The 24,123-nt window shown below is 35.6% G+C and overlaps 1 protein-coding gene across 1 annotated transcript; it reads left to right on the top strand.

Moving 5' to 3' along the window:
* Positions 1–7,587: 7,587 nt before the first annotated feature.
* LOC103951706 (uncharacterized protein SYNPCC7002_A1590) lies at positions 7,588–12,043 on the top strand. Its single transcript, XM_009363154.2, has 6 exons — positions 7,588–7,934; positions 8,054–8,244; positions 8,387–8,432; positions 10,885–10,967; positions 11,061–11,177; positions 11,779–12,043. The coding sequence occupies exons 1-6, from the start codon at positions 7,736–7,738 to the stop codon at positions 11,848–11,850; spliced, it is 708 nt and encodes a 235-aa protein (XP_009361429.2). The 5' UTR covers positions 7,588–7,735; the 3' UTR covers positions 11,851–12,043.
* Positions 12,044–24,123: the final 12,080 nt, after the last annotated feature.

Genomic DNA, 24,123 nt, shown 5'->3' with positions numbered 1-24,123 from the left:
TATATGCGATTTCTCTCCTCACGCTATTTCCTCTGAAATTCAACAGTCACACAATTATCCGGGTAAGCATTGTTAGTCTAATCGAATATCAAACCTCATGACTCATGATAATGTCCTCCAGTTCTAGTTTATGGCAGAGATGTTGAATTGTAATCTTGTCTTGGCCCAAAAATAATTGATCCGGCCCATACACAAAGAAAGATCCATGCACATGCTAGAGAATTCTAGCAAAGTTCAAGTTGGTGGAAGAGTCTAGAAGAATGATAAGGATTCCACCAACATACAAGATTAGTGTAGATAATTCTAGCTTAGGAAGGTAGTGGAATTATCTAGATATCTCTAGCATGATGTTTTCATGCTTCTCCAAGGTTCCATCCATGCCTATAAAAGGAGAAGGCATCCACACCATTTGTAACAACCAAGAGAGCAAGTAGCAAGAAGTGAGAGTGTCAAGTAAGAAGTAAGAAGAAGCAACAAAGCTTCCAAGAGTGTTTGAGTGTTTCCTTTTGTACTAAGTTTGTGAGTGAATAAAAACCTTGTGTAATACTTTGAGAATTCTTTTTTTCTCTTGCCTATCAATTCCGCTGTGTTACATTTTTCTTTGTGAGATAAACCTCTCCAAGTAGTGAAGCATTTTTAAACCCCAACAAGAGACAAGTCACTATTTGAAGAGGTTTTAGATTTTCAACGTCCAATAAAATTGTTTGTCATTACGCTATGCATGCATGGTTGATTGAGTTTTAATTAGATTCAATATAACCATGTAAAAAACGGTAGGTCCTTCGGTTATGTCCGTTATTATGATCTATACTTGGATGCATACTAAAATACACTTATGACCATAGTCAAAGTCCAAACCAACACTCAGGTTTATTGGAAAAGAAATCATGCCTAAGAATGACAATGCAATCTATTATTAATTTTAATCCTAAAATAAATTTATGTAATTTAATTGATGTTAACTTGAGAGGAAGAACGATACCAGCTCTTGCAGTTTCATCCCAAAACGTTCAAGGGATTTCTTAAGCTCGGCCTTTCCGGCTTCCTTTTGCCGAAGCTTTTTCGTAAGAGCTTCCTTTTCAGCATCCTTCTGTTCTATCACGCTCTTTGTTTTGATCAACCTAACTCTGCAAATCAACCAATTTATTGCTAAATGCCTTCTTATCAACCTCGATCTGCACAAACTTGTCTTCAAGATATTCCTTTTCAGCGTCAATTTTCTCGAGAGCTTCCTCAAGCTCTTTCTTTTCAGCCTCAGTTGTCTTGAGATCTTCCTCGAGCTCTTCCTTTTTAGCCTTAATCTCCTCAAGTTCATCCCTAAGCTCTTTCTTACGAGATTCGCTCTGTTCAAGCTTTTTCTCAAGATGTTCTTTAGTTTTTTGTTTTGATCAGCTACATTTTGCAGCTCAAGCACTATCATTCCAAGCTGTTTGTTCATCTTAGCTTCGTTCTGCAGCGGTGCAGCCCAATAAGTTTTTTCCTAAGTGTCTCCTTATCAGTTTCAGTATGCGGAAGATTTTTCTGAAGTTCATTAACATCTCTCAAGATGTTTGGTAAGCTCTTTCTTTTCGGCATCACGCTGTGAAATAATTTTCTTAAGTTTCACGGTTTGTCGAGCTTCAAACTTCTCACTTTTCTCAAGCATTTTCAAGTTCTGCTGGTATTTAAATTACCCGCTTGACAACATAACATGAAAAATAAAACAAGCTAATTATCTTTCCTGCCCTTTTCCGAGGCAAAGGCAACATGGGTAATCAGAAACGTAATTACTTAAGAAAAAGTTACTCACCAAAGTCCATATATCTGCTGAACTGCATGTAATGCATGTCTTCAATCCTATAATACAGAATAAATTGATGAGTAATGTTATTCATACTATGTTTTTGTACCATATTTTCATACCATCTTATAAGACATTTGATGTAGACAGCCATATTATTTGAATTAATCAGATTTTTAAATTTAGTCATTATTTAATAAATTAATAATTAAGAAAAACTAGTTAATTAAATGATAATGATGATCGTGGTATACGAGGAGTCTTTCTCCTTCCTTTCTTTGGTTTTGCAAATTTTTCAAATGATGTGACTATCCACATCAAATGCCACCTAAGGTGGTATAGAAATATGGTATAAAAACATGGTATGAATAGCATTACTCTAAATTGAAACAATCCAAGTAATTAACCACTTACACCAGTTCAAGATATATATATATATATATATATATTTATTTATTTACAGATGTGTATGCATTTTATGAAATATAGATGCATTCATTCTAAAAATTACTGTATATTATGTAAATAGTACTTCAGCGAAATTTGACAATTAAACAATCAGGATTAAAAAGTAATACTTATTTTTATGTATTATATGTAGTATCAAAGAGACAGGTGTAAATACACTTGACATACATCATTTACGTATAATGCATTGAGTCTTGATTGGGGAGAATAACTAAGATGTCACAGCTATATCATCATTGTGGCATTGCGTGCCAATCCTACAATGTTATGTGAGGAAACACTAACACATCACATTGTCCTGTTGGCAAGCGAGGTCATGATGATAGCGTACCCGTGCCATACCATATTAGGCATTCTCCAGTTTGGTGCTCGTTTTATGCCTAACCAAATCATGATGAGACTGAATGCATAAAAAGGCAACGAAATCGTACGATTTCTCAACATGGAGAAAGTTTCGCATCTATTGATGATCATTATAATTTATAACTCATTGTACTAGAAAGCTAGATCAGGTAAAATAGAAAAACTCCATAACATAAATAAGTGGAAGGTGTCTCTCAAGCCATCCCTCATAACACCTGGGGGAAGAATGATCAATTATAATATATCATGTGTAAATTTATAATTCTACAGAAACACTGAAAAAGCTGGTCTAGCTAGGGTTACTTGCTAGGGTTTCAGGACCATCGGAGGTCCAGTGGGTTAAAAAAACTGGTCAAGGCAAAGGTCAAGTTAGTTTCTGAAAAATGGTGTCTTAACACCATTTCAATTTTAAGCCATTCTTCTCCAGATTCAGTGATTTCAAATACAAGGGAAACACATTCAGATATCAAATATCATAATAACTAAAAAGCATCCAAACTCACTGACTTGATATCATTGAAAATCTCAACTTCGACTTGCTGATTAAGATTTCTCATGTTTCTCAACCCAAACAAGAAAAAAAAAATTAAATACCGAATTTATAGTAATCAAAATCAATTAGAAAAGAAAATGTGATGTCTTTGGCTAGTTCTATGCTAACAAAATTACTTAGAAAAACAAATTTGTTGTTTCAAACAAATAGGATAAATTCATACCACTCAACATGAAATATATGTATACGTACGTATGATATCTGCATAAAATAAAGATTATGGTATACATAAGAACTTACGCGTGTAGTATAACTAGAGGAAATTCAGCACTCACAGTAACAAGAAGAGTCAACCTTGGATTTCGTCCTTGTTCAAGGTCGAATCGAGAGAGCTAGGGTTTTGGGTGTGTTCTCTTATGCGCGAACCCTATAAAAATACAGGTCTTCATTTTGTGTTCTTCTACATAACTTGGGAAAAGGGTTATATATCCAAGCTAACTACAATTCTAATTAACTATGGTAAACAAAAATGAAATCCCATAAAATAAAATAGAGCAAAAATTAATATCCTCTTCATTTTTTTTTATCGATCCCTACAATACTGTAAATAAAAGGCCTTGCCAAATGCCAAAAATTATTAATAAAAGTAAGTAAATTATTTATTCCTTTATTCTATTATTTTTTTTCCAATCTCAATCACAAGTGTAGCATGTATAGAGTCTATAGACTGCTAGTGAACTATAAACATAAATTTGACATAAATAAAAATTGATTTGGGTTATTTGAAAGGCATAGCCAATTGCCAAAATAATTAATAAAAATGGTATTTTTTTTGTTACAATATTGGCAATATGTCAAATTCATGTTACAAATTTTTTTTTTTATTAGACGTGATTAATTTAATTATAATAAAATATAAACTGCAATGCGGTCGTTTCAGACTCCTTCATAATACTAAAACAAATATTAGACGTGATTATTTGATTATAATAAAACAGAAACTATAATGCAGTGTCTAAATTCATGAGACTGAAGAACGAAAATTGCAATTCAGTGTTTGGCTGGAATTTAATTAAAACATGCCAAAATCAGATCTGTAGAAATTTTATTCCTAAAACAATTCCAAACGGCATGCGTTGTGTCATTATGTCATAACCAATGGTGGGAGATAAAACGGATTCAGAGATAGCACTAGTAAGATAACTAACCGCCAGGTAGTCTTGATGAATATTCAAAGAGGATAAGCAGGATTGGGGATAAGGAGTCCAGCGGCGGCATCTGTTGCTTTGTAACAAGGAATGGCTTCATCTGGCGAAGCCAAACAAGGTAATTGGACTCGGTGAATTTGAGAAAGTGGGTGGTGTTGGGACCGGGGAGGGAAGAAGGAGAAGAAGAAGAGGAAGACATAATGCTGAAAGGAAAAAAGCCCTAGACCTAGACGCAGGGATGATAGGGAAAAAAAGAGGTTGACGTTGGGGAGAGAAAAGAGAACCCCAGGACGTAGTTATCAGAAATATTATTCCTTAATCAAATGTGTATACAATGCTTACAATATATAGGGTATTAGATAACCCATATTTGATGGGAATTTAAATATAACTAGCATATGAGAGAAGAAGAGAGCGAGAGAGAACATGGAAGTGGGATAAAGAGAAGAGAAGAGAGGTTTGTTTTTTATATTTTTTTAATTAGAGATATATATGTAAGAATTACATGCAGGTGATGTTTAAAAAAAACAAAATTTTGGTTGTTTGAATTACATTATTGCTCATATCTTTTATTTATGTTTGCTTTTGATTAAAGGGTTAGAATAGTAATTCTATCGAATTTTGGTTGATAATGAAAATTCTATTAATATATATATTAAGGAGAAGAATCTGGAGATGATGAGTATACTTTTAACATGATCACTCTTTCGTCCCTCATCCCAAACCCCTGAACTAGTAAACTCTTTCTTCATCCAACCAAAAAAACCCAAGAAATCAACTTCCATGTTCCAACAACAATACCCAAATTATATTGAAAAGAAAAAAAACAAACAAATTTGATCTCTCTTTAGCAATCATGGTTGCTCACCCCAACGGCTCCAAATTATGAGCTGCTGCTTCATGCATTCTCTTAATTTCTTTGTGTATAAATGCCTATTTCTTTCAGGCCCCATTTGCTTTCATCGATCTTTAAGTTGGGCACAACAAACTATCTTCCATTATCACGTGAAACGTATTCAAGCACTTAGAATGATTAATTGAATTCATTTTCAAGAAACCACTCGCAATTGTTAATTATTAAATTCGTAATCAAGCAAGAGTTTTGCAGAGAGTCATAAAACTCAATTGTAAACCCAATTACCATAAAGAAATAAATAAAAAATTGTAAACCCCTAATTTCTTATTCTGATAGGCCTCGTTGGATTAGGACTTTGTATTGTTTTCTTGGGTTTCCAAAGAGAGATAAAAATACGTGGCGTACCATCCGTGTTCCCGTCATAACTAAAAATTTCTCAAAGAAGAGAGAGAAAAAAGGACTAGAGAGGAGAGAGAGAAATAGATTAAGAGGGAAAAGGATCCAGTCCAAATCTCTCCCATCAAAGGCCCAAGAGCAAGTGATCTGGACCATTGAAATTTGATCTAATGGTTACAATTATTATAACTTTTAGAGGAATCCCCTGTTTGTAGCCGTTGAATCTAATTTCAGCAGGCCAGATCACTTGATCCTGGGGCTTTGATGGGAGATATCCAGACCGGATCCTCTTCCGATTAGGACTGCCAACTGTTGAGACTGGTTTACAATATTACTAGCATAACATTAAGGTTAGCCTAGTGTGGCATGCAATGTACCATCCTTCTCAGCTGCCTGCTAGGGTTTAGATCTCTATAAATAGGCAACTCAAAGGAGAAAAACGATCATCACCACTTACGTCTCAGAACTCTCTTAAGTTTTTTTTTTTTCCTCTCAAACTATTTATGACTTAGGCATCGAAGCCCCTTTGGCAGAGACTTCTTTTTCTAAGCACAGTTCGATGAAAACAACAAATGAGATTTCAAACTTACAAATCCAGAAGATGTAAAGTGAAATGGCAATGTAATTTTTACATCTCAAAATTACCTCTCTACATTGGAGATGCTCTTTTACGTAAACTTGGTCTACTTTAAGATTGTGTAGTTATTAATGTGGCTTCGTTAATAGAGATTTTTTAGAGGTATCAGGAAAATTTTAAACCAGCCTTTTCTTCAAAAGATAACTTTTGAACCATATAATTTGACTCTTCGACTACGTTTGGATATGGGATATGGGAAAGAAAGCTTGTGAATGGGAAAGTGTTGCATTTATGAAGGTTCATCTATACGGCGCAAGGAATATACTGGTGTGGTTTCAGAACTTACCTTTGTTGGAAAACGGTGGAAACTCACCAGGAAAGTGCTCCGTGTCAGAGCCTTTGACTCAACGACTTAGTGTTCAAGTTTCGCGCGAAACAAAGCCCAAGGCTACGTTCGTGGTGACAAGGGGAAAGTGATCGATATGCTTAGGAAATTGAGGTGTTGACTTTGTGGTTGTTTGAGACAGACGAAAGTGGGACGAGAGAGAAGGGAGAGAATGAGGGAGGAGAGAAGCTGCGGGAAAATGAAAACAGTGGGTCCCGTTAGCATGCAAACTAACGCGGACATAAAATATCAAGAGTAGTATAAATTTACCAAAATACTTTTGAGGGTTGTTTTATTAATATCTCATATATTGTTGATAACATTCCACATACTCAATACACTTCAAATTTGCTTTTTCAATTAAAATTTATTTTAATGCACACCATATTACTTCCAATAATATCCTCACACTACACTCTCAACATAAACTCTACATTTTATACTGACAATCCACACTGTTTTGTGCATAATTCAAACAATTATTCTAGATATGGTGATGCTTTTGGGTTCTGCATGCACAGTGGAGCTCATCATCCCTTTCCTAGGCAATACGAGCAATCGTCGCTTCCATACTTTTCTGAACATTATATTGAAAACAATCCTAATCCACATGGGCTTTTACCCGCATAATGGATTGTTTCACCATCCTACTTGCCCTTCTATTGCTATGAAAAACACCTGCAAGGTCACAATATGAGATGGTCAAGTGACCTTAATCCCCAAATGGGAAGCTTTGTTCATTCCCATCCAGATAGGGTGGTGTTAACCGGTGGTGGCTGGTCATGTCTTCCATTTTCTAGTGGTGCTCCTTTTGTTTATGTCAAAATTATCATTGCATATTAGGGCTTACAAGTTATTTAAAATGTAGAATGTATTTAACATTGTTTAAGATACCAATAAAAAAAAAATTACATTTGACTTTCAAATGCGGTAAAATCTTCGTTATATCTCTCAATTTTGTCCACACACCAAAAATGTTTTGACTTCATAAAAACATCATTTTCATGGAAAATAATAAGGAAGTATAAGCAGCACATCAGGAATTTTGGAACTACATGTTGATTTTTTGTGTTATCCTATTATCCTCCACCCAACCCAACCGCTGCTTCTTCTTCTTCCTCTTCCTCTGCCTTGTATACAACTATTTTCCCTACTTTTTGGGGAAAAGAAAAATTAAAAAATATTTGTTCATATATAAAAACAGAGAAGATGGCACTGAGCTCATTCTCTATAAAATTCGGTTCGATTTCGTGTCCCTACGATGGCCACAGGACCGGTACGTCTCCGAGACTCCTCAAGCTCAACCATGTCCTTTCGGTTCGCGTTTCGGCCAATTCGACCCCAAAAGCCCGATTCGTCGCCCGCCGAACCGAGTCCGTCTCGGTTCCGCAGCTCCAGCGTCCTCTAAGTAGTGTTAGAATGATGTTTCGGATTCTTTCCATGCAATATCATTGCTTTGATTTCTCAATATTCGACGAATTTTTTTGATTTCGTGTAATTAGGGTTTTGTGGTTGTTGGGTTTTCAGGTGAGTATATGAGCTTGCCGGCGAGTCAGTACTCGGTTTTGGACGCGGAGAGGATCGAGAGAGTGGATGCGAATACATTCAGGTGCTATGTGTATAGGTTCAAGTTCTTTGCATTTGAGGTTTGCCCTGTTCTTCTTGTTAAAGTCGAAGAGCAGCCCAATGGATGTTGCATTAAGCTCTTGTCCTGCAAGGTGCGTGTGTTTGTGTTTGTAACTGTCTCATTTTCGTTATGGCACGTTTACTAATCCGTAAGCGCAATGGAAGGAATTGAATTGAATGGAATTGAATTGTGAATATTTAATGAGCCCTTTTGCTTCTGTTTCTTGCTTACAGCTGGATGGTTCGCCGATTGCAGTTGCGCAGAATGACAAGTTTGACGGTGAGAAAATGTTTACTTAATCTCATGGTATATGAAGAATGAGAATATGTAAGGCTTCTGTTTTGAAACAATTAGAACCGTAGCCGTACTATTTTTAGAGATGAGATTTCGGCAAGTTGCTATAGCTGTACTGCTTCAATATTGAAAACTACATTTTAGGGCTCAAAACATTTAAGTGCACTCTAATTGGGTTATTGTGGAAAAATCTTATCACTGAGCTACAAAAAAGTAATCTGAGATTGCCTGCTTAATTCCAACCAGTTGTTTCACAAGAAACAGACCAAGTTTTATGGTTAACTAACTAATTCGTGGTCTGATGAGTACCTACTATAGTCTATCATTAAGTAACAATGAAGAATTGAGTTCATTTGCAGTTTTACCAGTTACCCTCTAACCTTTTGATGTGTCACAAAGTTCTTCTATTAAGTAACAATGAAAGAATTGTGTTTGTTGGACCTTGGTTGGGTATGTGCATAACCAAGCTCAAGATCATTTGAGCTCAAATGTCTAGGTTTGAATTGGTTAAGGCACGGTGGGATGTAAATAACTGAATTTTGAATTTGTCGAGGCACGGTCGGAAGTAAATATTGGGATAAGTATTTACTAGGGAGGAAACAAACTGGATGGTTGCACTTTTGGTAAAAAGAGGTGTTCCTCTTATTTTCTTTTCATTGATTCAATCATTGTGAGATTGGTAAAATTACAAATTCTGGATGTCAATTTGGAATATATTGACTCAAGTATGTAATGGTAGAGTATGACTCAAGTATGTAATGGTAGAATTGTTCAGCCCTTAGTGTCTCCTAGGCCTGACAAGCTAAGAGTAGCGGACCTTGGGCTTGTTAAACTTACCGAGTTGAGCTTAAACTTGGATCAGTTTGATAACTGATTTGTATCCTTATCTATTTCTTTGGTAAGGTGCATTGACGACAAATAATCTTTTTCACATTTGAATTGAAAAGGTAATGCATCTACTACTGAAGTGGGTGCATTGATGCTTAAGCTTGTGGAGGTCTTTGTACGGATCTGTTTACAAATCTATATGTGTGGGTGTGTGTGTGTGTGTGTGTGTGTGTGTACCCCTCCGTATTGGAATCTAATTATTTACCCTCCGTGTGCTTTGATGCTTAATCTTTTTGGGAAATTGGCCGTTATAGAAACATTACAATTACTGATTGTGGAAATAGAAATATTGACATGAACTGCACGAACAACATAATATTGAAGGAGTGAAATGTCTAAAGTACCCCTACATAGATTTAGTGTTGATTTAGTGTAGATATCATAGATATAGTATTGATATATAGGGTAGATATTGTTGATAGGATGTTCATAATGTAGGTATACCGTCCATATGTTTACAATGTTGTTGATAATGGTAATTGATATTGTCAAAATGTGTTGCTATAGTTATTGATATATGTTCAATATGCCGTCTATATGTTCACAGTATTGTTAATATTGTTGATATTTTCCACTCACCACCATCCACAATGTTACTATCAGCAAAACCTAAAACTTAAGCAGTCACAAGCAAGAAGATCCCCAAAAGGAAGGACAAACTCAAATCGATTGGAGATTTAACCTAGAACTAGTCAGGATCGACTCCAATTCAGTGAGAGAGTTAGAGTTGCATAGAGAGAGGATTTTTCTAAGTTAGGTCATTTAAGAAAACTATTGAGAGAATCGTAGATGTGTAATGGGAAAATGAATTGGATGGAGGAGAGAGAAGCATAGTGGGAGTGACAGGTAGATATAGACATGGGTCTTGGTCTCCACCTAGTACTCAATGATCAGAGGCTACTCCAATGGTGAGAACCCATTTTTTATCGGTGGTAGAGTTGGTGGAGACAGAGAGAGAGCATAAGGGGTTTATAAGCAAGGGCTTTCTGGTCTTTGACACTCTAAAATTTTCTATACCAGCACACCCAAGTATTTCTATTCCAGCACTACCGCCCCTTTGAATCCTTCTACGACAACCAATTTCCAATCTTTTTCATAGATTTGAGAATGGATAAGTGATTATTTGTGGTTATCTATTGTATAAGTTGGGTGGTGCTATCCACACACCTTTTTTTAACCTTCCCCATACTCCTGTCAATTTTTTACCATAGGTCGAATGAATTGAAGAGGATCAAAGGACAGAAATGAACAGAGGGTGTGTGGAAGGAAAATGGGGTGTGTGGATAGCACCACCCTATAAATTTCGTCTGCACAAATTTTCTTTGTATGTTTGCTTTTGCACAGTTGTCACAGCTGCCAGGCTGTGCCAATGACTGCACAAGGATGGTGGCTGTGGTAGTGTGCAATTGAATTTGGTTTTCTTTCCAGGCGATTCAAAAAATTGCTATTAAGAGTTTCTTTTCTACTAGAGAAGTCAATCATTATGTTGAGTCATTTGATTTATGCTTTTTCAGGAGTTCTTTGACATTGATTTGGTATGGGAATGCAGCTTTTATGGTGAACCAAATATCGTGTGCTAGCAACCAAACCAACTCCTCACGACAAGAACTCAAATCAGATACTGTCATTGAGGTGGCATAAAATCTTTTTTGATTGCTGCATAACTATGCTTGTTGATATTTTACTATGTCCGGGAACTTATGTGGATTGTTTTGTGAAATTTAGGTTAGCATTGAGATTCCTTTTGCATTTCGTGCAATCCCAGTGCAAGCTATTGAATCATCTGGGACCCAAGTCCTTGAACAAGTACTAAGAATTATGCTTCCCAGGTTTATGTCACAGGTTAGTGGACATTTCTTCAATGCTGTTTGTTCAGTTTGTTCTTCTGTTTGTATTTTCTTCGAATGATTTTTGTAACATATGTAACCATGGCCTCTGAAGTATTTATTGCACTTTTTAGATTGGAAGGAAAAATAAAATCATCTTGAAATTTTTCCATTTTAGATAGGTAAATTACAATACGTTCAAACCTTTTCTTTCTCTACGTGGATTGCTAGCTTTTTTCTTTAATTTTTTATGGGTGAGTTGAGCATAAGTTTTCTGCTTTAAGAGTTGACGCATGATGTTGTATGTTCTTGGGCTGTCTTCACATATAGTAAATCTTGTGAACAGCTTTCTCAAAAACCTCTCAAAACTTGCCTTTGAAATTTGATATTTAGAGTGGAGCAGGATATGTAGCGTGGCCGGGTTTCCCATGCAAACTGAAATGGCGTTTTTGCATTTCATGTAGCATTTGATTATATAACCTCATAAACTCAAACTCAATGGTTACCTATTTGCTCATAAAAATTGTAAGATCAGCATTAGGGTTTACTGCAATATCGTAATTCTTATACTGTATGTTGGAGAGGGTCATTTGGTTTTAATATCGTGGTTTGTGCAGCTTGTGAGGGATTATCGAGCCTGGGCTTCTGGTGATAGATCAAGGCAGCCTCTTGGAACTGGCGAGATATGAAATTGTAGATGGTAGCACTGCGAGTTCTATTGGCTTCTTGTGTTGAGCCATTATGTTAGCAGTTGTATTATACGCAGTGAGAATCCTGTCTGCCAACACTTGATTTTATTATCTCACTAGTTTGGTTTGTTTGAGGAAGGAAAATGGTCAAGTAAATGTATCAAAGAAATGTATGTTCTTATTTGTTGCCCTAGCTAGATTGCGTTATCAACGTCATTGGTAACTTAGTTTAGGATACCAGACTTTGCATGAATTACATCAGTGGCTGGTTCGTTCATTTTACTAGCACTATCAGCCCTTTAGTTTAAGGGTGTGTTTGTAAGTGCATTTCAAAATGACTGAAAGCTTATGGTCAAATTGATTTTGGGTCCAAAAGCACCAGATATGCACTTCTAGCAGGAAACACTTTTAAGTGCTGTTTTAGGTTCCACTTGAAATTTTTACTATGGATTTGATTTCAAAAACATTTTCATCAAAAATATTTTTAGTCATTTTAAAAACATTTCTAAGTGCACCTTAAATTGTTCCAACTTTCCTAGCTAGAAAAATGATCCATTTCCAGCTATAGTGATTGTAAGTTGTCACTTACATAACTAATTAAACAATTTGTTTTTAACGAGGATTAAACAAATCTTAATTAAGGGAAAAAAGCAATCGAATAAATAAATATAACTCACCTACCCAAAAGCACTGACTAAAATTTTTTTGGTGTTGTTAGGAAAGAAAAACAATCTACAATTCCACATAAACAAGTATTAGCACAAAAATGGTAAATTAGTTCTCAAGCCCAGCGGTGCCTGGTGAGAGGATAAGCCCAACCGATCGAATAAATGATCACGCAGAATCAGTGATGGGAAGACAATCCCTATAGACTATGGCCTGTGTGGAATTGCTTTAAATTTTTTTAGAGAAAACGTTTTTGAGTTTTAAAAGTACTTGAAGTGTTTTTTGCAAGAAACATCTGTTATATATGTGATTCTTCCAGCAAAGTGCTTTCTTATGATGCATTTTTATTGAGAATTGGTCCAAAATATTTTCACCAAAAATGTTTTCAGTTATTTAAAAACTCTTCCCAACAAGCTCTTTATGATGTTCAATGTGATTAAGAGTCTTTCCTATATGAGAATCTTAGTGACGTCACTTGTCATGTCTCTCAATGTCAAACGATTAATTGACTTGATGAATATGATCATTCTTTATAAGAATATGACCAACATGTCACTTGTGCCCTATTGAATCATCTTTAAGTTTAATCTTACTAGTATATAAGGACATGACCTTCGATTCATAAATAAGTAATTGTTCTTCTACCAAGAAACTCAAGCTTTTCGATTCGCTTTCATTCTCTAAGTCTAACTTAGACATAAAAAAGCCCTTAGCTCATACCATGTCAGGGTGACAAAGTCTAACGTATTAGAATATGAGTATGAGAATGTATGTTATAGCCGACTATTATGATTTAAATTGGTGCAAATAAGTCTAATAGAAAGAGGCTTTGAATTGTTCTAGAAGTTATGCCAATTGAAATTCGGTTTCCATCCTAGCTAGGTTATGCACTCATTGTTGGACAAAGATTTCTTGCCAGTGTTCCACTTGGATTCTAATAGAAAAGACAAGTGGATTGAGCGTGTATGTATGGTAGGCCTCTGCTCTCACTGAACACACACTCTATATTGAATAAAAGGCTTGTTATTGATTTCAGCATTGAAGGTTTTGTCAAAGAGGAGAAGGATTGCTATAGAAGATTGATGGCTTCATCATCTTTGATCTCTATAGAGAAGGGAGCTCTATTGTGGAGTCTGATATGGCTTCTTTTTCGACTGCTTCTATAGGATAAGTTAGATACTTGTGTTTACTGAATTGTAATTTTGATACTTACATGGTTTGTGAGCTTAATCTGTTAACTTATGTTTTCGATAAGTTTAGTGTTCTACTTGGTTAGTATTATTCAAGTAATAGTTCGCTTGTGCAAATTATGTTTTTCTATTTCATTTCTATTAAATTATGCAACTTTTTATTTTTTTGTTAACCTTCTATATTCTTCTAGTTTCTAGGTTACTGTTCCTACAGAAAATACCACGTGCATATCCTGTATATGCACATTCTCTATAGTTATATGCAACTGCTCACTTGAAAACAAAAAGAAGAATCCTCAAGACAACCTGATGAAAAGTGACTGGTTTTAGTTGGGGTCACAGATGATAAATAAATATATGGCATATTCCCTTGAACAGAACTAGACAGTAACAAACACCCAAGTGAGATGTATTTTATGGACCCAACCTCACATATTCTCTTTCATTTTTAACACCAAAATCTCTATCCATAACCTAGGATTCTAATCCCTCATCCCTTCCCACCTCTAAATCTCTCTAAAAAAACCAACAATCCTTGTGGGATTGCGATGAGATTTTGTTTCCCAAAAAAGCCACAAATTCTGACCCAATTATTCTCCTTGGAAGACCAACCCCAGCTGGGTTAATTCCGAAGGACCAAAGTGTCATGGAGGAAATGATTTTCTGGCTTCTTGGAGATGGAGTTTTGCTGAAAGTTGAAACCCTAGAGAATGATTTGAGTAATTGAGAGGGGCAAAGCTGCATGGAATTGTAAGAAAATTAGACCGATTACCTAACATAACCAACTTTGTTTTCTCTACTCCGATGCATTTGTCCATATGTTAATGGACATATGTAAATAATTATTCTTGTATTACGGCTTTCCACACTCATCCAAATATGATATGGCATGCATGTCTGAAAAATCATTGCTAAATAGCCTCCACACGTTTTCATTTTAATTTTTATGTTTTATTTTTCTCGCCTGTGAATAATCAATATCATTGACGGTTTATTAAACTTAATTTCATTCCATTCATATTTAGGAAATTGTTGCATTCATTCTCTCTATTTTTTTCGAGCAGAACAAAGTACAAAGCAAAGATGACATTTCTTTCGTTATTCGAGCAATATTTTCAACGTATCTAAAATATAAAAATGGTCGCAACTTACTACTATAATCTAGTTATTCTACTTGTTGCTATCGGTCGCAGCATGCATGGGCTTGGACACGTTGGATAACTTTCGAAGCCGGGGGAAGGAACGCAATGTGTCGCCATGCAGAACCAGACGCACGTGGGCTCCCTTGTAACATTCTTTCTTTCTTGGACATACATGCACGATAGATTCAATTCAATGCAGGACACCTGTACCTTCAGAGCATGTGAAGATAACGACCCATGCAGGAGAATTCTTCGGTAATTGTTAGTATTATCCAATTCCCTCTTGTTTTGATCAATAGTTTTTATTTTTATGACATTAAAGATTGCAAAGATGATCCTTTATGACATTAAAAACCATACATGTTAATTGTAATTAAGGATGTATAATCTTCCTAATTTTTTGTCGCAAAAGGGCAAAACGAACTACGTACTGTTACATATATATACATATATTGTTTACTTAAAATTTAATGACATGAACGGCTTATTTGTTCAAGTTCTATTAATTTTATGGATCGTTCTTACGAAACATTAGTCACGTCGGAAATTGATCAAACAAATTGGTAATCATAATGTTGCAAGAAATATTGCAATTTCATGATAATCAAATGGCTAAATAATTTTAGATTAAATCGATTTTTTACAAAATGATTTTTATGAATTTTTTTTTGTAAATAGAAAGATGATTTATGAATGGAGCCCAAGAAGTGGAAGGTGAGTCATTATAAAAGTATGTGGATCGTGCGTCCGGCAAGCAGTCCTCGTGTTTGGTAAATTAATGAAGAGAGAAGATTAAGCAGTTAATGTTATGAATATTAAATTTAAAAATTAAATTATGTGAATATAGATGATTGAATTATTACTTACGTGTTGATTAACGTGCTTATTTTTTATTGGTGACACATAATGTGATTTGCAAATTTGGTTTAAAAAATTAGTCTCCCTAAATTATTCATACTAAGTAACATCTCTATATAGATACCCGATATATCTAAACTACCTATTAACAAAGGGTAATGCTAGGGTGACACAAATTTTAACCAAATTTTGTAAACCAAATTATGTGGTTGTTGATAATTTGTAAAAAAAAAATAAAAAACTCTCTCCCAATCCCACGTTCTCTTTCTCCCTGTCTCCTTCCCCTTTTAAAAACAAAAATAAAAAATGTTCACACACACAAAGTGTGTGGACGTCTGTTAGTAACGTATAATGAAAACATCTAATAGGAATGCATTTTCCAATATAGACTAGCAAGAAAAATAAATACAACATATAGTTTGGAATGAGCATTTGAAGGAATGTACTATAAATCTGAAGAGAGAAACAATTCACAGTATTCTTTTTCACGCGATATTCATATGTACAAGAGCTCAAATGCCCCCTTTCATATTTGCAAATATTTTATTATATTTTAACCAAAACCGCTCCCTTCTTGGAGTCCGGAGATGAGGATTCTACTCTAACACAACGAAAAGAATAAAGATCAAACTGCGGTTTGGTCAAGAATAATGATAGTGAGCGTTTTAAATCTTCACACATTGGTCTACAATAAAACTATTTAATTTTACTTCAATATTATTTATAGGCATGCTAGAGAACTTAAGCACCCTCCAATATCACTACCGACATCAAGAGATAGCCATATAATTAAGTACCAGCTTCAATAATATACTTTAGACTTTAGTAGTATATGAGTAATAGAAATTTAATTATGACAATTTCTCAACTTTCTTGACTTTGAGATAAAGCTAGCTTAGGGAATCTCATTCTCCAATCATAAAAGGTGCTCAATTATCTGTTTATTAACTTGTGTTTAGGGCCTTGTTTCATGCTATAGATTATCTTTGAGTTTTCAATTTTCATATTCTTCGTGTACGTAGTTTCCCAACTCTTTGGTCAAAATATATGCATATAGTCTCCCTATATGCATGTATTTTGAAGGAGATTTTTGTAGATGTAATTTAAGTGGTTTTTTCAAATTTTTTTTTTAGGTTAGTATTCACTCCGCCCAAGGTATAAAGGAGGTAATTAACTAGAAAACTAAGTACTTTGTTGTATCGGACATGAAAAAAGAGAAGAAATTGCCACTTTTATCATTGGAAAAGAAAAGAAATTGATACTTTTCTTAATATCTATATTTTTATGCGGCTTTGTTTAGAACTATTTTATGAAACTCAAGATAAGACTCGTGGCTACTTTTTAATCATATTCTCAAGGTCACGGGCCAATAACATAATCATATACTTTTGCTAAACTATGAAACATTAAGAAAAAAGACCATTGTGGATGCAAATTCCATACGAGGATAGATTGACGAAGTTACACCAACAAGACAACAAACACCACTAGCTTAATTGACGAACGTCCCAAAAAAAAAGGAGGAGGATGTTTGCCAAAGGCCCTCCGATTCCCAATTCAAACAAATAGTTCGAGAAAAACTAAGAATTCTGAGTAATAAGTGGCAACTACCATTTTTTCTGTTTGACTTGGCTATTAATAGGCCTAAACCCTAGCATGCAGCTGGGAGGGTGGTTTCAGGCCATACCAGACAAACCTTGATGTCTTGCTAGTGATGGTGTTGGAACTTGTGTTTTCTGTGGGACTTGGAGTCCCACATCGCCCAACCACAATTCTTATTAAGTCTTTATAAGTGAGTTCACTCACTTATGGTTTGAAAAGAATTGGGCCAAAGCCATGGACCTTGGGCCTTAGAATTGGAGAGTTTGGGTGTATATATTAAATGTCAAAGATGGGCCTTGGGCCTTGGGGCTCTTGGGCTCGGATGGACGAAAAACACCAGTTACGTTTTTGATTTTTTGGATTCAGTTTTTTCCGATTGAACAGTTACGTTCAGTTTTTATTGAACAGTTGCATTCGGTTTTCTTTTTACAAAAAACTGATAAGCCAAAACGGTTGGAGAAGTTCGAATTATGCCATTATATATATGGCAATAAAAACCAGAAACTAGTAACAAGTTTTTCCAGATTCATTCCTTCATATTCCGCTGAGAACCACACAACCAATTCGCCAAGAATCCAAGTTCGAGTGCAAGAACTTGGATTAGATAGTTGTATCCTGCAAGATAGACGTCCATCGAACTGCTGCACAAGTGTAGGGACGAGTTTCTGTCTTAGGAGATTGCTCTGCAAGCCTCTATCGTCAAAGAACAAGTCAGTGATTTGTGTTTCTATATATAATTACACTAAGTGTTTATGTTTTAATATATTGTGTTTGTTGTTGCGTTTTACCATTTGTAATAAAACTGTGCAAATTTGTTGTATAATACATACTTAACATTTGATTGTTTCTAACAATCTAAGACAGAAACTATGGATCAATCAAATGTTGGTGTTGTCAAGCAACATGTTGAGAAACTTGAGAAGTTCAAGGGAGTTGATTTCAAACGTTGGCAACAGAAGATGTTGTTCTACTTAACAACTCTGAACTTGAGTCATGTGATTACTTCTGAGTCCCCCAAAGCACCAGAAGAGGGAGACATTCCTGCCGAAATTCTGCAGGCTATAGAAGCCTGGACTCACAGTGAATTTCTATGCAGGAACTACATTCTGAATGCTCTAGATGACTCTCTGTATGATGTTTATTCATCATATAAGACAGCGAAAGATCTGTGGGAGTCTCTGGATAAGAAGTACAAGTCTGAAGTGGCAAGTTCCAAGAAGTTTGTAATTGGAAAATTTCTGAATTACAAGATGAGTGACAGCAAGTCTGTTGTCAAGCAAGTTGAAGAACTCCAAGTGATTGTTCATGAGTTAGATGAAGAAAATCTTGGTCTGAAAGAAGGTTTTGTGGTTGGCTCTATCATAGAGAAACTGCCTTCGAATTGGAAGGACTTCAAGATTTATCTGAAGCATCTAACTGAAGACATGAACATGGATCAGTTGATTCTCAAACTGCGTGTGGAGGAGGATCATCGAAAAAATGAGAAGTATGATGTCTCATCGCTGGAGGCAAAGGCCAATGTTGTGGAAGGAGGTGACTCACACAAGGCAAGGCACCATCAGAAAAACAAAGGCAAGGATGCTGCAAAGAAAGCAATGACTGCTGTGAAAGGGAAAACCTTCAAGAAAATCAAGGGAGGTTGCTGGGTTTGTGGAAAGACAGGTCATAGGGCAAAGGACTGCCGCCATAAGAAGGATCAGAATTCTGGAAGTTCCAATCAAGCAAATGTTGCAGAAGACACATTTGTTGCTGTTGTCTCTGAAGTCAATTTATTGACTAATTCAAATGACTGGTTTGTTGATACAGGAGCAACAAGGCATGTGTGTGCTGATCGAAATTTATTTGTTACTTACCAATCTGTTGATGGTGGAGAAAATCTGTACATGGGAAATGCAACTGCGTCTGCCGTTGCAGGGAAGGGAAAAGTGACGCTCAAACTCACTTCCGGAAAAGAGCTTTCACTTACTAATGTTCTGCATGTTCCAGATATTCGTAAGAACCTGATTTCTGGATCACTTCTGAGTAACAAAGGTTTCAAAATTGTGTTTGAATCTGATAAGTTTGTAATCACCAAAGGTGGGATGTATGTGGGAAAGGGCTACCTGGCTGAGGGGCTCTTCAAAATGAATGTACTTTCTGTTAATGCTATGAATAACAATAACAAGCCAAGTGCTTCTTCTGCTTACTTGATTGAGTCCTCTACATTATGGCATGCAAGATTAGGTCATGTTAATTTTCGTTCTCTTCAAAGAATGGTTAACTTAGGCCTATTGCCAAAATGTTCCATGAACAAAGTATCTAAATGTGAGATATGCACAGAATCTAAATATGCAAGACACTCATATAAATCAGTGGAAAAATCCAACGAAATACTTGGTTTAATCCATAGTGATCTTTGTGATTTCAAATCCACACCAACTCGTGGAGGAAAGAACTATTATATTTCCTTCATTGATGATTGCAGCAAGTATTGTTATGTCTATTTGATTCATAGTAAAGATGAAGCTTTAAACATGTTTAAGACATTTAAAGCCGAAGTCGAAAATCAACTAGACAAAAGAATAAAGGTCTTAAGATCGGATAGAGGTGGTGAATACGAATCTAATGACTTTGCAGAATTTTGTTCAACACATGGAATAATACATCAAACAACAGCACCATATACTCCTCAACAAAATGGAGTGGCTGAACGGAAAAATCGTACATTGAAGGATATGATTAATTCCATGTTGAACAGTTCTGGTGCACCACATAATTTATGGGGTGAGGCACTCCTTGCTGCAAATACGATTTTGAACCGAATTCCACATAAGAAGACTAATCAATCTCCTTATGAAATCTGGAAAGGTAGGTTACCTACATATAAAACCTTGAAAGTGTGGGGTTGTCTTGCAAAAGTTCAAGTGCCTCTTCCGAAGAGACAAAAACTTGGACCAAAAACAGTGGATTGTATCTTTATTGGTCATGCCTATAATAGTTCGGCATATAGATTTTTGGTTCATAAATCTGAAATTGCAGACATTCATATAAACACTATACTTGAATCTGCAGAAGTTGAGTTCTTTGAGGAAATTTTTCCTTACAAAGATAGGTCATATGTTTTGAACAAAAGAGTACATGAGGTTACTACAAGAAATGATGACGATAATCATGCCTCAACTTCGAGAGTTCAAATCCAAGATTTGGAACCACGAAAGAGTAAAAGAGCAAAAATTGCAAAGGATTTTGGTCCTGATTTCCTCACTTTTGTGACCGAAGAAGAGCCTCAAACTTATAAGGCTGCATTAGAATCGTCTGAAGCACCTTATTGGAAAGAAGCTATTCAAAGTGAAATAGAATCCATCATGCAAAATAACACATGGGAATTGGTTAATTTGCCTCCTGGAAATAAACCAATAGGACACAAATGGATTTTCAAGAGGAAATTGAGACCGGATGGTACCATAGACAAGTATAAGGCTCGTTTAGTTGCCAAAGGGTATCGTCAAAAAGAAGGACTTGACTATTTTGACACTTATTCACCAGTAGCTAGAATAACATTTATAAGGTTATTAATAGCTATAGCGTCTGTGTACAATCTTGAGATACATCAAATGGATGTCAAGACTGCATTTCTAAATGGTGAATTAGACGAAGAAATATATATGGATCAACCTGAAGGTTTCATTGTCAAAGGTCAAGAAAAGAAAGTTTGTAAGTTGATTAAATCATTATATGGACTCAAACAAGCGCCTAAGCAATGGCATAAAAAATTTGATCATAATATGATTACGAATGGATTTGTAATCAATGAAAGTGATAAATGCATTTATGTTAAGAAAACGAAAAATGCTTGTGTTATTGTATGTCTATATGTTGATGACATGCTTATAATGGGAACAAACAAAGATGTGATTAACTCCACAAAGAAAATGCTAAATTCCAGTTTTGACATGAAAGATATGGGATTAGCTGATGTGATTCTTGGAGTTCGAATTCTAAGGAATCCAGATGGATATGTCCTAACTCAATCACATTATGTGGAAAAGGTTCTAAAAAGGTTTGGACATTATGATTGTAAACCTGCAGTAACTCCTTTTGATCCCATTCATAAACTTACTAAAAACGAAGAAGAGAGCGTATCTCAATTGGAGTATACCCAAGTTATAGGTTGCTTGATGTACATTATGAATTGTACAAGACCTGATCTTGCTTATTCAATAAGCCGACTAAGTAGGTATTCAAGTAATCCTGGAAGAGATCATTGGAATGCTTTAATAAGGGTATTAAGATATTTAAAGCATACACTAAACTATGGTTTGCATTACACTCAATATCCCCCAGTATTAGAAGGATATAGTGATGCAAATTGGATTTCAGGGAGCACAGACAGTAAATCCACAAGTGGATATGTATTTACACTTGGTGGAGCAGCTGTGTCATGGAAATCATCCAAGCAAACATGTATAGCACGTTCGACAATGGAATCAGAGTTTATAGCCTTAGATACCGCTGCTGATGAAGCTGAATGGCTTAAACATTTTCTGGAAGATATTCCATTCTGGCCCAAGCCTGTGACTGCAATATGTATACATTGTGACAGCATGGCTGCACAAGGTCGAGCCAAAAACGCTGAATATAATGGGAAGTCGAGACATATAAGGCGACGACATAAAACCATTAGACAATTACTCAAGAATGGAACTATTTCCATTGATTATATTAAATCTAAGGAGAATATTGCCGATCCTTTGACAAAAGGCATATCCAAGGATCAAGTGGCATTTACATCGAGGGGAATGGGTTTAAAGCCAACTCAATGAGTTATAACTTGACGGAAACCTAACCTAGCTAATTGGAGATCCCATGGTCTAGGTTCAATAGGCAAACTAGTTGAGGAAAACTCAAAGTAAACAACACAATCTTTACTCATTCTTATGATGGAAAACAGTGTGTTGCCTGTTAGACGAAAAGGGTGAATAACTATTCTTAATAATGCTAATATCTTATGATTAAGATGAATAGAACAGGATATTCTTTATTAGCATTACCTATATGAGATTGATGTGGGGTCGCATCTTTGAGAATTGGTATGGCTACAATTCTCTAAAGGTCTCATGAAACCAGGATATGTTCAGGACCAAAATGAACACAACCGTATGAATTGACGTGTGTCAAGATGTGATATGTGTGATACTTATTGGTTCGATTTTACTACAAAGAATGATCAGTTCAAGATAGTAAATTCACTGCGTCATTAGGTAAAACCGATAAGTACTCACTAGAGAAGGTTCAAGTCCAAAAGACACCTATCCCGATGCGTATCATATCTAAGTTCTCTGGAAGTACATTACTAATGTAGCTAGTATCTTATTTTCAATTCAAATGTGGGGTATTGCTAAAGTTTGAATAGAAAATGTGGGGTATTGTTGGAACTTGTGTTTTCTGTGGGACTTGGAGTCCCACATCGCCCAACCACAATTCTTATTAAGTCTTTATAAGTGAGTTCACTCACTTATGGTTTGAAAAGAATTGGGCCAAAGCCATGGACCTTGGGCCTTAGAATTGGAGAGTTTGGGTGTATATATTAAATGTCAAAGATGGGCCTTGGGCCTTGGGGCTCTTGGGCTCGGATGGACGAAAAACACCAGTTACGTTTTTGATTTTTTGGATTCAGTTTTTTCCGATTGAACAGTTACGTTCAGTTTTTATTGAACAGTTGCATTCGGTTTTCTTTTTACAAAAAACTGATAAGCCAAAACGGTTGGAGAAGTTCGAATTATGCCATTATATATATGGCAATAAAAACCAGAAACTAGTAACAAGTTTTTCCAGATTCATTCCTTCATATTCCGCTGAGAACCACACAACCAATTCGCCAAGAATCCAAGTTCGAGTGCAAGAACTTGGATTAGATAGTTGTATCCTGCAAGATAGACGTCCATCGAACTGCTGCACAAGTGTAGGGACGAGTTTCTGTCTTAGGAGATTGCTCTGCAAGCCTCTATCGTCAAAGAACAAGTCAGTGATTTGTGTTTCTATATATAATTACACTAAGTGTTTATGTTTTAATATATTGTGTTTGTTGTTGCGTTTTACCATTTGTAATAAAACTGTGCAAATTTGTTGTATAATACATACTTAACATTTGATTGTTTCTAACAGATGGTGCATACCAATCTTCACAGACTAGTTACTAGTAGTCCCAAAGGTCCCAGTTGGTAGGAGAGTAGGAGCGTTGGGCACCTAAGGGAGAAATTTGAAGAGTCAGCTTCCTACCACCATTGGCCCGGGTATTGGGGTGGTGACATGACATATTATATATGGGTATAAAGCACCTTTGATATGTTAGTGATCCGAAGGTCTTGTACCCACGGGACAGACAAGTGCCACATTCTTTTGTGTGGGGCAGACGATGCCACATTATCTGAAGTACTCTACGTTATGCTCACGACGTTGAGGGTAACCATTATAACGAGCATAAAATCCTCAAGTTCTTTTCCTATTTGATGTGGTTAATTTATGTCTTCACATCAATCAAATAAATGAACCAGTTAAATCATATTTCCAACGAATACTTCGTAATTGGATAGTTCATTCTAGGATTTGGTCTTATCAATATTTATCATTTAAATATTAAAAGGCATCCCCGGAATATTTTTTTTGTCTTGGTGATTAAAAAAAAAAGCCTGACAAGTAGTGAAGAATAATAATGCAACACTCAAAAATAGCAAGGAACATTCGTTTACAATGTGTGTTAGAAACAAGGACAACTTAGATGGCAAAAAGCCATTTTGTTAAACAGAAAACCACGATCACTTAAAATGCAAAACCTA

The sequence above is a fragment of a genome, unplaced genomic scaffold, assembly GCF_019419815.1.
Source record: "Pyrus x bretschneideri cultivar Hongxiangsu unplaced genomic scaffold, Pyrus_bretschneideri_v1 Contig24, whole genome shotgun sequence".
NCBI lineage: Eukaryota > Viridiplantae > Streptophyta > Magnoliopsida > Rosales > Rosaceae > Pyrus > Pyrus x bretschneideri.
Note: the sequence above shows the minus strand (reverse complement) of the source record. Positions and strands in the feature narration are given on the sequence as shown.